The sequence below is a fragment of the Amblyomma mixtum genome, chromosome 3 (genome assembly GCF_055824585.1).
Source record: "Amblyomma mixtum isolate Tamu chromosome 3, ASM5582458v1, whole genome shotgun sequence".
Lineage (NCBI taxonomy): Eukaryota > Metazoa > Arthropoda > Arachnida > Ixodida > Ixodidae > Amblyomma > Amblyomma mixtum.
Window position 1 is genome coordinate 25962229 of NC_143014.1, and position 17296 is coordinate 25979524.

General features: G+C 46.7%; 1 protein-coding gene across 16 annotated transcripts in view; it reads right to left on the reverse strand.

Moving 5' to 3' along the window:
• Nucleotides 1–17296, reverse strand: part of hts (adducin 1-like protein hts) — an 89937-nt gene that overhangs the window by 46053 nt on the left and 26588 nt on the right. For all 16 annotated transcript variants that reach the window (XR_016290090.1, XM_089578418.1, XM_089578414.1 and 13 more), the window contains exons 5-9: nucleotides 16367–16501; nucleotides 13265–13363; nucleotides 11191–11406; nucleotides 10768–10898; nucleotides 7603–7729 (exon numbers count right to left, since the gene is read on the reverse strand). Coding sequence is in view for 15 of the 16 variants with exons in the window: in XM_089578418.1 (XP_089434544.1) it covers nucleotides 7603–7729; nucleotides 10768–10898; nucleotides 11191–11406; nucleotides 13265–13363; nucleotides 16367–16501 (708 nt within the window). In the remaining variant the exon portion in view is untranslated. The remainder of the gene's footprint in view (nucleotides 1–7602; nucleotides 7730–10767; nucleotides 10899–11190; nucleotides 11407–13264; nucleotides 13364–16366; nucleotides 16502–17296) is intronic.

The window sequence follows — 17296 nt, forward strand, 5'->3', positions numbered from 1 at the left end:
GTGGTGAGTAACGGTTTCTGCAGAACACTGATATTTGCTTCACACACAAAAACAAGGCGAGGGGGTTCCACAGTGAGCTGCCACTCAGCACTGGTCGTGGTGGGTGCCCTCAACACTGAGCCGGCTCTAATTTTGAAACACGCAGTGAAGCATCAATGGAATGAAAGCTTTCGACCTAGAACTCTTAAAAATCATGCCCAAGACCACTGTTTGCATGACTGAAAATTACGCAGCAAGAAACAAGTGAGTGTCCTCACCATATCTGAGCAAACTTTTTTGGTGTAAATTAAACCATGTTTCAAGCCTGGACGATTCCCTGAATGCAGAAGAAAACTTTTGCATCTGCCTGTCAAACAAGTTCAATTTTCCTGTACGCCGTGAATTACGTTAAAAAACATGCAAACATGGCACACCCAATGCAGACAGCCCCGCCTTTTGCCCACGCAACGAAGGTCACTGCTGATGCCAGTGCCACCGCATCTGTGTGACGTCGCGGCTTGACGCTACTCCATAGGACTCCGCGTGAAATTCTGAGGGCTTTTCCGTATACCACATTTGACGAAATCAAGAGTGCCAGCCCCTTACTGCAGACAATCGCAGTGCGAAAGCGCAGGATTTTTTCCAACCTTCCGTAGTGCATTTCGTACTTAACACCCACGGCCATGGCCCTCGTCTTGTTGCCTTCACAACTCCTCTAGTGAGAGCGCTACTGGATCATTTTGGTCTGCCATCATATGCGAAAAAGCCCACCTGTGGAATTTTGCATGACCCTCTGAAAGGGGACAGAGTCAAGGTGTGTCACCGCCATGGCAAGTAATTGAGTAAACATCCAATCCATTGCATGGCGCATTGCAGCTCGTGCACCTCTGACGAATGTGCCACATAAGGTGTGCACCCGATAGAAGGCCCCAGTCGCTAGGCAAAAGAAGTAGCAAGGCCATGTAGTTTTAGCTTCCGAGCTTCGCTGCCAGCCCACGGCGACAGTGGCTACTGGCTGCACAATTGCCAGGTGCGTTCACCACAGGATTTGAGCATTTCTTCCGATCCGTTTAAGTCATAACAAGGTTTCACTAGCCATCATGTTAATTAGTGGCCAGCCACCAGTCATTTCATAGATTTTATTTTGTCACTCATCTTCCACAACCACATTAAAGTCTGCATACTGCTACCCTGAATATTGTGCAGGCATCACGTTTTGACATAGTGCCAAGACAGTCTAGCTTTATGTTTGGTTGCAAAGTCCATATGCTAATTTGAAAAAATAAGGGATGGCTTATTTATCTTAGCCAAATTTTTTTTTCATACTGAACAAATATCAGCTATTAAAGAAATTTTTTTTTTTTGCCATATTCCGTGTTTGATTCCTCTTCGAATATTTGCACACCAGTACAAAATATGCACTGCACTTATAGAAAAGCAAATAATTTACGGCGATAGAGCACCTCTGATGTATCGGTTACAACTGAATTGGCGCCCTCTGGGCAACGCTCTTATAACTGTACACTGGGTGTCAAATGTAAAATCCGAATAGAACAATGCCTAGACCTAACGAAATCTTTGCGGATGCAAGCTTGCAGTCTCCACAATCAGCGCTGAGCCACTTCCGTCTGCCCCCCCACAGAGGCCATGGCAAGCTGTGCGAGTTCGCAAAAAGGTGTCAGTACCAACAATGCTGCTGCCTTTCGCAAAAAGGCTAAAAACTAGACATCACCTAAGATGTGTTGCAAAAATGAGCGGCGTTATGCAACAGCAACAGTGACAGCGATGAGAAACATGTTGACAGCTGCCTGCCTATGAGGGAGACCTAAAGTACATAGCCACCTATGACCTTCCTCACTGAGTTTGTGCATTTGAGTCTACTGCCCGTGTACGCGCAGCCACTCGATGCTATGCACGGTACTATCAAGTTGCATCTGCTATAAACACCAATGAGCCCACCTTCCCCAACGGCTACTTTCGGACTATGCAAATTTGGATAAATATATGGGTACTTGCAGTTCTTTTTTAACAGCACAAATAAGGTAATCAGTTATAGCTATAGGATTTTTTCTTCTTTCTCAGTATCATAAAAAGTAAACTGCATGGTAGATGCAGTCCTTAAGTATTTAAATCAAACTCAAATAATCTCGCAAAAAGCTCTGCACTTACTCAGCTGCCATAAGCAGAAAGCTAGTTTAGATAAAGTAACTGCACTGGAAGACCACTCGGAGCACCTTTTTGCTGCATGAAACTTTAAAAAATAACTAGACAAGCACTCTGCGATCTCCAGCTGCATTTACGCCGCAGGAGGGATACAATTAACTATGCACTGTACTTTACAACAGCATTGCACAACATACACAAGGTCTGATGTGGATACATGTGTTGCATCAAGGAGCCCACTGGCTGGATCATAAGTATTGAATGCAGTGCATAAATGCAAGGCATGCAGGAGTGCCGCACAAGAACACAAGCAGGTGCATCCCTCACCTTGTTCTGCACTGAACTCGCCAGTGACAGATAACACACACAGCTAGTCCAATACAGCGCCTCATTTCCTCACCCTGGTTTGCTCATTTCAATATACGGCCTACAGGAGAGGCATGAAGAGAAGTAGCAGGATTCTTCCAAGTGCTATTCCACAGCACAATGATTATTGTTAAACAAACAAGCAGATGAAAAATGCCACAGGGGAAACTGGTAAAATATCCAGTAACTGAACCTGCCTATTTTGTTCTCCCGGCCCAGTGTTGATGTGACACAAATGTGCTATCTGACCTTGTTTTGTATAACCACACCTCACAATTTCAAGGAGAGTGAAAGGCGGCAACAAAGCAATGCAATATGTTTTTCAGCAAGTACATAACTGCAGATTTCACAAGCACAGAGGAGACTCGTGCTTGTACATGTGGCACTCCTGGCAATTCGCACTGGCTAGCTCTCTATCTGACACTCTTTAAGGTGTGTGAGCACTTGAGGCACACCAGTAGCAGCAATTCACTGCAGCTTGATTTAGCTCCACCACATTTTCATTGTCCAGTAAGCAATTGGCTAGAAGTCACTGCCATAGACACAGAACACATGCGCAACAATCCACTGCCTTTGCTCATCAAAGAAATGAGTCTCCTGAGCGAAAAACGATACCTTCACTGCAGAAGCATTGCATGACTGCCTGCATTTGCACTTCCTGCAAAGAGGCTTAAATGGAAATGAGACTCTTAGCAAGAGGTGTGGTTTGAAATTCGTTGCGGGTGGTACAACACAAACTAGATCACGGTCAAATGCAAGAAGACAACACAGATGAGCGCTCGTCTGTGTTGCCTTCTTGCTTTTGTCCCTCGCCTAGTTTGCGCTGTACCACCCACAACGAATTATTACCAACTCGCCCAGCTGTCCATCCTTTTTGGAATTCATGCAAAGTGCGCAGCATTTCACCTGCTTAAATGTACCAGCAATAAAAACATACCCTACGAGCAGAAACAGAACATAGTCAAAAATAGTCTCTCTACAACTGATTTTGTCAGACAGTTCAAACATTAAAAATACCGAAAATGCTGCATACAATGTACATCCAGAGCAGAAGCTGAATTCATCTTTCGCAATGTACACGTGTAGCAACTCGTCTAACTTTCATTTGCCATATCCCCCTGGTCACAGTTCAAATAAAAAAAAAAGGTTTGAACTAAATCCTCCAGTCCATTAATACAAGTTACGAGGCTTTTTAAAGTGGAAAGACTGGCTAGTTTGTCTTGGTATGCAGAATGCATTTTTTCAGCACGAAATACACAGGACAAAGAAAGGAGGATAACGCAGGACGAATGCTGCATTCGTCCTGCGTGTATCTTTTCTTTGTCCTGTGTATTTCGCACTAAAAAAAAATGCATTCTACAAGGCTTTGCTGTATTGCCTGGCAGTGATAAAACAGCTGCACACAGAGTACACCACTTCTAGATGTGACTGAATTTTCTTGCACATAAAAGGCCACTGGAATAAAACGAAACACTCAATGCATTGTACCGCATTCTATTCTGGTGCTTGGCTATATCTAGGAAAATTTTACCTGCTCATTAAATTTTATAGCCCTTAAATTTTTTTTTTTTTTCCCGCCTGAAAAACACCAGGCAGCACAGTTTCAGACTCGGAAGACACATGCAATAAGAAGCTGCCAAGGTGAAAAGCTGCTAAATGTAGAAATGCCAATAAACTGGCAATCAAGAATACTGAAACTCCAATGCCCTTCCAGCCTAACGTTTCTTTATCAACCAGAACAGTCAAGCTGATGGAAAGGAGAATCCTCCCAGTTCGTCTCCAAGTCATCATTGAAGAGAATACAAGACAATTAAGTAGAGAGCACAGAGGCATGCTCTTATTCATCGCAACACAAGTACTCCACCAAGCCAATATTCATGGAGAGGGGCAGAAAAATCCAAGGGTAACCCAAGATTGACATTTGGAAGCTGAAGGCTCCGAAGCAATTAAAAAAAACAGTGCAAGCTAGTACCGTATTTACTCTCATAATGATGGCACTTTTTTTTCAAAAAAATTGACGCAAGTTTAGGGGTGCGATCATTACGCGGGGTAAATTTTTTACAAAAAATTTTTGAGCACTGAAAACAAGTCGCAGGCAGACAACCCTTATCACACGGGCGCGCTACCCGCGGTTACACCGCTAAACGCGGTTATCGCGAACCGATCTCGGCTTACGTCGTTAACCGAGAAGGTAGAGTGCGAAAAGCGTAAGAGCTGGCCCACTTCAAGAACGTACTTTCTTCGCACTAAATCACGTTCCAAGCGCAACGCACCAAAATAGGCAGTGCGTATAGTGCTGTGCGACGGCGCTTTTATGCGGCCTTCGATCTCATCCGATAGCGCGGCAACAGCGTACAACAGCAACGTCACGCGGTGCTCAAGCTATGCATTTTACCGTCGTTACGCCGAAAAATGTCTGGTCCCTGACGCATCGTTGATGTACTTAGGTGACACGTTCGCAACGCTCGGAGCACTGGATTCTGCGCGCTTACCGCAATGGTGCCGCCCGCGAGCGCGGCGGACGACCGCGCTCTGTACTCCCTAGTTGTAGCTAGGCCTAACTTGTTTCGTATCGAAGCCACAGTGAACGGTGCTTTTGAATTGACCAACGCTATAATGAATATTCTACTTATGGTGCTGCCTTACTCACAACCTCATTGTTTCATATTAAAAGAAATATATACGATCGATTTCAGCAGAGTCTTCGCAGCGGAGCTGGCCAAGCAGATCGGGTCACTCACGCTGCAACGGCGGCAGCTGCTATGCGGCTGCGAACGTAAAACTAGCTTGTATCGCAGTTATTACTCCTACCAGCAACTCGGTACAGGCCCGCAATCCTCAAGGAGGATTCATTTTTGACGTTCCCGTATCCCAGGGTTTATTATTTACGAGAACAATAAAGTTCAGCCGGATCACCGCCTCACTTCGTTCGTTGCACCGCAACCCAGAACGGTGGCGATACTTCCGACAACGGCGAACCGCGATTCGAGATAACCGCAGTTAAGTTTGGTATCCGTGGTTAAGCATAACCGCATTTAAACTGCCCGTGTGACCGCAGGTCAACCAACAGGCGGCTGCCGCTGCAATGCTGACAGAGCAAGATGCTAATCTGCACGTGCCATATGTCAGACAGATAAGCAAGTATGATCATCATCGGCTAAACTCGACATCGTCGACAGATTGCCGCGGCAAATTCGGGGTGCGATGATTACACGGGGAATAAAAAAAAACTGAATTTTGCCAACAAAATTCGGGGGTGCGATCATTATGAGAGTAAATACGGGACTTCCAAGAGCTCAAGGTGCAGTGAAAAGAAATCTGGATCAGTGCCATGCAAGGTCTCATCACAACCACACCTAAAATTTCATCGGTATGCACACTCCAAAGCTTGGAATGAGGTCTCCATTTATGCGTTGCCCTTTCTGGATGAAAGACAGGAACAGCTCTAGCTGAACAGGTGGACATTCCAAAAGTATTCCATGAAATGAAGAAAACCTCAAATATTTTGCACAACCACTCAATGTGCAACTACCACCAAACAGGTTGGCAGGTCACCACTGGTACCATTTTTGGATGCTTTCCTTTGGTATATTTAGCCGCCAGGTAAGCAATTTGTAAAAAAGCCCTTACAACCCAAACGCAACACGAGAAAATGCACATTAGGAACAGGAACAGGAAACGACCAACTCTAGCTAAGCAGCTACAAAGTAGCTTAATGTGTTGCACTATATATTCTTAGGCATTCTTAAACACACACAATTCAAAGTGTCATAGTACAAGCCAATGTTTACATACCAGGCAATATGCCTGCTCAATATTTTTGCGAAAAGAAAAACACAGGAGGCGAAAAACTGCAAGACAAACCTGAAGCCTGACTTCTTCCTCTACGATAAGCCATCACCACACAGCACCCCTACCCCCTTTTCAAAGGAAAAGGAACTTTTTCTTTAATGGAAGCATTTAGCTCACTGCGCCCCAGCAGGCACACCATGCGACACGTTCACAAGCACAGCTAAGGCTGCAATTCCAATCAGATGCATCTGTCTGGCACCAATTAGGCTAAAACGGGCAACTTATATAGTACTGCATGTGACAATGCAACTTTATTGGCGCTAAGAGATGGAATATCAATACAAACAAAGTGAAACAAGTTGCCCTTTGATCTTTACATGGCACACGAGCACACCAGCGCCCTTAACTGCAAGCAAAAAAGTCACAACACAAGGATTGTGGCAGTGTAAGTAATACTTGTCATCAGGAACTGACTTTATTGATTTTGCACTCAAAAGCTGCAAGAAGAACCCCTCTGTGCACTCCTACTCCTTTCATGCCTGCAAGCAGCCTTGCGACACCGCCCGGCTGTGTATTCTGCAGCAAGGAAGTACGAGCATAGCATAGCTTAGCACAGTTTATTAAGGTGCAGGGCTGCACAAAGGGAATGAAGCGTGAGTGAGCAGAGATGAGGTCAGAAGACAGAGTGTGGCACCTTCTCTTGAGCACGGAACATGAGGGGGTAAACACAGGACTGTGCACTGATACTTGCACGCAGTTGAAAGCAGTTTCTACAAGATTTAACAATGCATTTTATAAATTCTAGCTTTTGTACAGTATGCCTTTACTTTCATTTTCAATATGACAAACTTGCAGAGGTTGCCAATGAAGTTGTTTAGACTACGAGATTTTTAGAATGAGGTTTTTATGGGAGTTAATGTCCCAAAACGACTGCGGCTATGAGAGAAGCCGTTGTAGGGGGCTGCAGATAAATTTCGACCACCCACCAAGCACCACTGGGGGCCATAAGAAATGGTGTAGCAGCAGGTTCCGGATGAATTTAAAAAAAAAAAAAAAAGGTACACACGAGCGGCCACGCCTTATGCTCAACAGATAAATCAGTGCAACACTCCGCATTGCACAAGCTGCCCAAGCTGGGAAGAAGTCAGACTCCAGATGCCCTGGAATAGCCTGTGCTACAAGCCAGGCTTCTACCACCACCACCACCAAGAGAGCCGCAAAAGAGCCGACAGGAAGCGCACTGTGCCCAGGTGCTGGGCAGGTGTCTGGCGGCGGCTGCTTTAGCGGCCGCTACTGGGCTACCTTTGTGATCTTCTTGGGGTCTGCAGTGCCTGTCTCGAGCACTTCCACTCGCTGGTAAGTGTTAGGTGAATTCACCCAGCGCAGCTTGTCCTGAGTCTTTCGCCCATCCAGTAGCTTCTTTAAGGGGCTGCACAGGGCAAAAACACCACAGCCGTTCAAGAAACGCATGACGCCACCTGCCCCTTACCAGCCAGGCTGCCAAGGAACTTAAACAGGTCAATGCATTTGAAATCTAGGAGAAACCACGAAGTTACAGAACTATAGAACTTTCATGCAGCAAAAAGAATGCGCAAAAACTAGAGGCTGATTTGAAGCACAGCATGCCCAGTATACAACGGCAGCAGCTGCACATTGTCAGCCCCACGAGTCTACTCTTTTGAAAAAGGAAAACTTGCAGCTCAAAAAAGTGTGCTGCACACCAAACTAACATTATCGGTAAGCTGGAATCCATGCACGGCAACTAAGACTTTGCGTACAAGGCAAAATCAAACAAGTCAACTACTGCTCTATACTATAAAACTAAGCAGAACACATTCATGCCATGCAACACCAGGTTTCAGGCTAGATTGATAAGTTAGTGTCACGTGGTAGCAAATAAGCCATTTATCCAGAGAACAAAGATTTTAAAAGCCAGAACATCGCGTGAAAGCGGAATACGCATGGCGGCACCCCTTGCGGATTCCTACAGCAGCATTCAGCGGCCTACAGTCGATGACAAATTTTTCGGACTCTCTAGGGACCGTGAAAACAACCGAAAAATCGGGCAGTCCGGAAAATCAAATTTCAGCAAAAAAATCACGAATGTATTGCCACTATGCTGGAGGAATGGGTCAGTTGTATTGCACACATTCTCAAGCTCCTCATGACTAAATTTCGCCGCGCCGTGCACAGACGACGGGCGGCGACCACTTTCACGAGCTCAGCCTGGTTGTGCCGTCCTTGGCATGTCGCCAATGAACGCATGGGTTGGGACAAAGTCTAGACGGGAAAGCGAACACGCCGCAGCGGGAACTGCGCTGCGCCTGCAGTACGATGGGCCCGGAACAAGACTGCAAAGATGGCGAAACAATAAGAGCCCAGAAACGGCAACAGAGTGCATATCTGGTGATATGCACTCTGCGGTGGCTTATGTATAATGAGAGGCGCCTTGCCTGTCATCGAAACGCCAGTTGTTTACAGTATTACAATAGAAAAGTCAGAGTTACAGTACGTTTTGGCGCAGGTACACTGCCTTGCATTGAAATGCACCCCATTTCCTTCCGCGCTCGCCGTCTCCGTGAAACCGCATGCCTCTTGTGTGCTTCGTTGCCACCTCTTCTCGCCTTCGGGACGAAAGACTCGGCACAGATGAGTTCAGCGAACTCTGACCCCTCTCATCCCTCCAAGTCTGCCTCAGCTAAAGAGCCGAGCTGCCGCAGATGATATCCTGTCCCTCGCGAGATGGCGGATGGCCATTTTCAAATAGCTGTAAATCAGATCAGCCTTTGTGCTAGCTATTTGCTGAACTGATTGCAGTCTCCTCTGCCGTCTTGGAGGACTTTGCTCTGACTGTCTCGGAAGCGACCGACCGTCCCCGCGTGTCCATCACCGTTACCGCAAATGCTGCCCTGTCTCCATACTAAGCAACGTCCACGTAGGCCGCACCTTCATATCTCCCATACTTGGTGTAGAGTGCTTTGGCCCTCGCCTTTCTTCTTTCCTCATGATGTGCTGAGGGCATGTTTTTTCGGGAGAGGTTTGATGTACAACCTCTTGCACCTTCAGTAGGCCACCCCCAGCAGAGGTGGCGGGATATAGCATTTTGCGTGTATTCCTCACAGTGTCTTGCACCACAAACAGCTCCAACTTGGGTTGTGAGCAAGATAGCCCTGCCTCCCCAGCGAGCTCGTCTATGACGTTTACTGCCCGCTGCAACGTCTCTCCCAGCTGGCCATCACTGCCCCTGGTAACCCACAACGTAATGTCGTCCATGCATGGTCTCCTCTATTTGGCGGCACTTCCTGCACCAGTTCAGGAGGTGCAGCACTCTCGCACTCGATTTGACTTCGTGCTGCACGAGTTCTCCTGCACTTTTGCACTAGCCTCCCGGCAAGTTCTCTTTTGAAAAGGCGTGTTTCAGCCCAGAAGTCTCCTCCAGCCTTGGCAGCAGCTTAATTAGAGCGAGATTAACCAGGAGCGGCGACAGCACCGAACCGTGCGAAGTCCCCCATGCCCCACAAGAGGGAAAGAGTAAGAGTCCCACTTATCTCCCCCACCGAAATCTCAGCTGTTCTACTGTTCAGGAAGGATCTAATACAGTTAAACCTCAATTTAATGAAATCGGTAAAATCAGCAGATTACTTCATAATACTGAAATTCCGCTACATCGAATTCCGAGCTCACGATCCGCCTCAGCACATCTATCGTGCCAACCATCTTGTGGGGGACGGGGACGACACATCCATCGAGTTTTGGTTTTTGCTGTCATCATTGTCCTCTTGTACATACGCTCCGAGCACACCGGCGACGCCGACATGTTTCACCGCTGCGACCTCATGGGCAGCAGTGGTGGCCTTGTGGAAGGCCACGCAGTCTGCAGGGCTTCAGAACTTTTATTTGCGGTTTTCTCAGCAACGCAGCCAACTTTCCGTGTAGAAAAAACATCCGTAGTGTTCCCGAGGAATAATTTATCTTGGCTGGTTTGATATTTCCCTTTAGAGACCCTTTAAAGGGCAAGTAAAGCACATCTTTGCACCCCCTTCAAGGCACTAAAGTGACAGGTGTGGTTCTAGACCTCCACTAAATGGCCCAGCACCAAGCCCAGTAGCCCAACCCTGTTGAAAATGACAGTAGTACTTTTCGTTTTTATGGGGTTTAACATCCCAAAGCAACTCAGGCTATAAGGAACGCCGGAGTGAAAGGCTCCGGGTAATTTCGACCACCTGGGGTTCTCAAAGTGCACTGTCATCGCACAGCACATGTGCCTCTAGCATTTTGCCTCCCTCGAAGTGTGACCACCGCGGCTGGGATTGACCCCGCGTCATTCAGGTCAGCAGCCAAGCATTATAAACAACGAGTTACTGCGGCGGCGAAAATGACAGCACTAACCCTACAACCCAACAAAGTGCACACCTGAGCATGCAACTGGGTCATCAGCATGCACCAAGCACAAGACAATGTGCTTACCTCAGCCACTTGTCTTCTTCCAGAAACTGTGCGATGGAGCTAGCTGATGGGGGCACTTCTACGTCTGTCTTGAGGCGAGGCTGCTCATTGCGCATCAGCGGCTGCCGATAGATGTAGCCTGTTCGGTGGCCCTGAAAGAATGGAATGGCAATATGGAAAATCAAGCAAAGTATGCCGCACAGCTCAAACACTGCTGGCATGTACTACATAAACATGGACAACCCTAAGCCTAGCGAAACTGAAGCCGAGTGTAGCGCGAGCGGCAGGTACAGAAGTGCCGCGCTTGCGCCCATTCGAGTCTTGCGCCGCTAGTCAGCTTATGGGGAGACATTATGGAAGGCAAAACTGCTCTTTATTATCCACTGAGAACTGCACCCTTGCAGGGTGCACTGGTGTGATCCCTAATCTAACCCAACCTCTCACCGAATTGTCCAGGGTGCGCATGTGGGCCTCAAAGACAATGTCACAGGGGCGCCAGCGCTTGGGCTTCTCCTTGGGCTCTGCCTTTTCCTTGTCCTCATCACCGCCGGGCACAGGCTCATCGGCTCCCTTCAGCCGTGCATGCTCCTCCCGCATACTGCGCTGTGCCTCTTCAGAAAGAAGGTGCACGTTGTCAAAGCCAATGGGTGCCAGCTTCATCTGCACAGAACATGTGTGACAAACATTAGCAGTGCATATTACAGTCTGGTCTTCATTGCCACACTGGCACCCAACAGTTCAATACATACAAGTAGAAGTGCGCGAATATTCGAAAAGTTTAAAAATAGTGTTTGCTATCCGACTCAACGCACACCGCACTTCCACTATTATAAGTACCGGAACCCTCTTCCAGCGCAGCCTGCTTCCCAACTAGGTGCTCTGCCTGCCAGGTGGGCAGGATTCCCCGGAGGGACCAATTTCAAGCTCAGCTGGCAGACTACCTCCTTTGCATCTCAGTTTTCAAGAGCGCTGCTACACTGCAGCCGCAGACTAACTGCTCTGCTGATGAAGCTGTATGTCACCGAGGCCACTGCCGCTGGCTGCGCCCATCCATTTCCCTCACTCGTCACAAGTGCAAAGCGGCACATATGAGACAGTGCAAAGCGGCCGCAGTCATGCCGTAATTGAATGCACTCACTGCGTGATGTAAGAGTCAGTTTGCATGGGGCAATGACGCCCACGAAGACCGACCCATGGGTAACCACCCACAGGGAAGACGCGAGCGGAAGTGAGCGCCTCCGAATGCAGTCCCCCCTCCCCACCTCTGGCGTTGTCCAAGCCGCGGCGGACGCTGCAGCTCTCCCACTGTCCCGTTTTCACTGCGATCGCGTGCTCTTTGTAGGCCACCTTGATGGCAATGGGAGCATCCCATTATCTCGAATGGCAACAATGGAGAACAAATAACCAAGCCTATCGAAGCAAGTCCGATTGCGCCATCTTTAAATCTAAGATGGCGCCTTACACGGTGGCGGGGAACGGGTTGGTTGCGACAGCGACACCTGCTCACATCTATATTAGCCTGAAATAATGAACATTCGCTTGAAAAACGATCTCCACAATATTGTTGGGAACTATTTTAGTCCGAAAATTCAAACTTTTAGACTACACAAAGCCCGAAATATTGGTCAAAAAATGTACACGTTCCTATGAGGTGCACAACGGTTCAGACGCGAAGTCTGAAATATCGCGCAAGTCCACATTATTGCAGTCCAAAAAATCAGTCGGCTACTGTATCTGGCAGACAAACATCGGCCGCGCGCTCGCGCCTACTCGTGCTCTGCGCCATGAGCATGCACAGACCAGTTCTGGCATGAGCGTGGGTGTGCAAACTTCGGAAGTGTCCAAGTTGGTGCTTTAGTGATTGTCAATGTCGCATGTACCATCTTCTGAAAGGCCCTTGTCAGAGATACCTTTCCACAGAAACATGTCTTCGGTACTGTTGAGCCCATTTGATATCCTACATTTCTTGAAATTACAACCAGTGAGCTCCTTGGGAATGCTAGCCCAAGCATCCACCATTCAACTGCACAGCGTGGCTAGAGAAGCCTGTGTCCAGCGGCAGTAACTGCAGGTTCTCCCTACCTCATCCGACCATGTAGCAGCGCTTCATGCGGTACCGATGCTTTTGACAGCAACGATTACTTTCTTTTAAAAGCCGCCACGGACTGGTTTCGCTGTCCTGATACCAAGGGAGGTGCAATCGTCCTGTGGGCGTTGCGAGGTCAGGTCAGTGTAGCGACCTGGCGTCGAAATTGAAACTACTGACAGATGCCACCGCGAGATAGCGCCTTCTCTCGCTGAAAACATAGTGGTAACGGCACTCGATAGTAACAAAACCAGAACTGCGGATTTTGGCCGAAAATTGCTTGGATCTGCATATAATGAGGTGGATATTTGACATGCTATGATCCAGAAAAAAAACCTTGTATGTGGGTTTTTGCAATAACGAAGTTATACTGCACAACCTTCAGGCAAAATGTCAATCTTTTCTCACTCAAAGCGACAATAATTCACGTACCTGTGTCTCGCAGGCCTCTATGGTTGAACAGAGGTTGGAGAAAGCATCCTCAACAGAGTCTCCACACACCAACACACCATGATTACGCAGAAACAGCACCTGCAATTCCCAGAACACAATTAAGGGCACAGGGTAAGCCCTATTCTTCCCATGTATTGTAGGGCAAGTTTCGGTACACTTTTCTCAACAACCAACAGAGATTGCGCCTACCTGATTATATCATTTTATCTTTTCTCCATGCTCTTTCGACTGAACCAAAACAATGCAACACAATTAGAAAACCCAATGAAAAAACTAATAAAAGTGCACAGCTATATTTCAACATGCTCATAAAAGGTACAAAGAATTCTGCCTTGTATCATTTTGAAGATAATGGCAGCGTTGAACCAAAAATCTTATGAGATAAATGAGTTTAAAGTAAAAGTAACTTTGGTTGGTTGGTTTATGGGGTTTAATGTCCCAAAGCGACTAAGGCTATGAGAGACGCCGTAGTGGAGGGCTCCAAAAATTTCGACCACCTGGGGTTCTTTAACGTGCACTGACATCGCACAGTACACGGGCCTCTAGAATTTCTCCTCCAAAGAAATTCAACCGCCGCGGCCGGGATCGAACCCGCGTCTTTCGGGTCAGCAACCGAGTGCCATAACCACCGAGCCACTGCAGCGGCGTAAAAAGTAACTTTATTATGAATTTTATTTGCTTTGCCAACATTTGCCGACCAATTTACTCCATAGGTATGACCGCCATAGTGATTATTCTTCACTGGTCGTTAATACTCTTACTTGCCTTGCTGCTCAGTTGGCAGAGGAAACTGGTCCGATTTCCTGAGCCGGCAATGCGTTACTGCAGGTTAGCACAAAGGGCTCTAAAACCTCGGCTCTTGCTATGTCACAACCGTTAAATGTTATGGCAGCATCTCCTGTTGATATCGGTAGCTCCTTTGTTGCTAGAGAGGCATTTTTTTGGAGCTTCATGAAAAAAAATATGCACAAACAGAATTTCCAGCTTTTAAAATGATGATATTGCTGTGAATATTATTCAAGAAAGCAAGTCATCGAAACCTTGCAAAAAGAACATCGCTTTGTACCTGTTGTCACTTCAGGTGTAACCATTCTGTTCACTTTCCCTTGTTTTGTGTGTTTTCATTTGATGCCATATAGAGGGTAAATATGAAACGCTACAATGTTAACCACTAATTTTGTATTTCCACTGAGTGTGCGTTTTCTGCACTCAACGTCTTGTCCTCAATAGGAACAATAAGGGGGCAGAGCCTTCGAAAGGCATTTATCTGCCCCGCAGACAACTGTAACTGCGTAGCCTAAATAAAACACCAACCTTGAGATGATGCAAAGGAAGATTCAAAACGCTATTATCCACCCTAAGAGCTGCAAAATTGTTCTCAAGTATGTTTTTACTCCAATTGAACTAAGAAACATTCATGTAACATTCGGTTCTGGTCATGTAAACGTGTTTCATATGGCTTGCAAGGCACTGCCTCCAAAAAAAGAAAAGGTGGCCTGGCCACTCACCACTCCCTCATTTTCAAAGCTTTTCTTTAAGGGGGAATTCCAGGAATCAATAAATCAATGGATTAAAATTTTCAGAAAGGAAGCCTGATAGTGGAAGCGCCGTGGAACTTGTGGAAGAGTGGTAGTTCACTGCAGTTGTGGCTTTCGAGTGCTGCCGCTGAGTGTTGCAATTTTAGCGCCGTGAGCAAGCACCTTAAAGGGTCAGTCTACTCACCGAGATGAGTGTATAAATAATGGCATATTCTGGTAGTTGGCACCCTATAACATCAATAACGAGGGGTCTGCGCCCAGTTTAGGTAGGAATTTATATTTTATTTCGGCGTTAAAAGTCGCGTAAAAAAGCATGGTGGCGACCCCAAACGTTCATTTTGTTCAAGAAAGTGGTAGTCTTTTTTTGTAGAAGCACAAGTGAATATACTACGTACCATTTGTATGCCCCAATGTCAGAGAAACGCACGTTTTGTTCTAGTAAACTGTAGAAGGCGTACCGCTCGCTTTTTCTGTAAATCACATGAATATTTATAGTTACACGTACGCAAAACGCAGGCGCATTCCCACTTTTAGTTCAGCGTATGCTAGCAGAGACGCAAAAATAAACTCAGCCTATAGTGGCGCCATCTGGTCGTCAGGACGGGAACCACTGCTGTAAACAAACCGACTCTCCACTTAAGCCTAGGAGCGGCAGAATCGTCACTCTAATTATTAAAATAAAGCAAATTTATCTCTTATACGTTTTCTTATAGGCGAGATGAGACAATGCGAAAGACAGGCGCCCCATTTATGACCAATGAACGCACTGAAAAAGGCAGCAACAACGAGAATTCAGTCCGAAGCGAGAGGTCCGGCTTCGACGGGCGCCGCCATGTTTGTCGCCGCGCGGCGGAAATCCAGATGGTTGCCAGATGAGACTACCATCTCATACAGATGTGTTCCCACATTAATAAATTCTATTTTAAAATGTTCTACCGCACTCCTTGGCACCACAGCTGGCTAAACGGTAATTTGAGTAAAGAGCTATCGGTTGCCGCAAAGAAAATATGGTCGATAAAATTCAGTAGACTGACCCTTTAACAGCCAAAGCGCTGGGAGTTCGCTCTCGTACAAGGCAAGCGTGCGGCGGGCAGAAAATTCGACATGAACGAAAAGTGCGTCCGATGATGGTGCAACCAAAGGGATCCATTGAGGACCACAAGCTGCAGAAAGCGCGCTTTACGAGGCAAGCCGTGCAAGTTTCCTGAACTGGAAGAAGGGCTGCTCTGCCATGCGATGGAAGTGCGGAACAACTGCTATGCGTTAACAACGGACATGCTGCGAAACTTCTTGTCGGACAAGCATGCACCAGAGCACAGCACCAGCTCGGAGTCTCAAGACTCCGCAAGTGACAACTGAACAAAGAATAAATGCTGCAATTGGTGCGTTTTTACTTGAAAAAAAAAAATTTTTTTTTTTTTGCACATCCCGCACATGGGCCGCATCCCAAAAATTAGCCATGTAATCTGGAAAAAAAAAGTGCACCCCTTACACGCGTTTATATGGTATTCTGCACAAGTGATGAAGAAAATTGGAACCACACCTTACTGTTGGGCCCCAAACTGCGAGCAATTTCGAGCGTGTCTGCGCTGCTGCCTTTGTATTCATGGTAAGCAATCTCCCCAAGCAGGGCAGCATCCGGCGTGATAGGCAGGAGGCCCTGCTTTAGAGAGGACACCTGAAAAGTTGTACGAGTGAATTCAGTCAAATGCTCAAGCCCACAACATGTAAGCCACATATACAAGCGTGGTCAAAACGTTGCACAGCATGTTTTGGTGTTTGAAATTTTCGCATGCTGTCTGTACAGAAATGATGGATCCCTGGGTTCATTAGGGAAGGTGCCAATGGCATGTGCTAACATATGTATAAAGTATGTCCTAACTTTCGCTAAGTAATATGCGAGAAGAGTTCAATCGCCGAACCATGCTCTGTAATATTATGGCCGGGACTACACACACATAAAAACATGTCCCATGTTTCAGGCTCTACTATTGAGTTTGAGGGATACTAAACGGAAGTTTGATAATGGATTAATGATAATGGAATAATGGAAGAATGATAATGGGCCCAATTGGGCCATCTGGCAATGCTGCAGAGATCTCACATATGCAGTATATGCCATACTTAGAGGGAACATAAAGAATGGGTAAACTGGTTCTAAAGAAGTAGGTTTCACCTTGAAGTGGCCGGGAGCTCACGCTTCTTGGTGAAACCTGCTTTTCTCTGTGTTAAGAGCCGGTTTAACCAGTTCTCGTGTTCTCTAGAAGTATGCCACACACCGTACATGAGCAGCCATGTGTCAATTGACCATGCCATGGCCTTCTAAATACATTGTTCAACAAATGTTCAGAGGCATGAAATGTGCATACTGGTAATGATCACCAAAGCCGTTTTCACACAGACGCACAGCGTTCCCCGATTTCAGCTACGACTAGTGTGGTTGCACTTTGAACATGACAGTGCTCAATTTCCA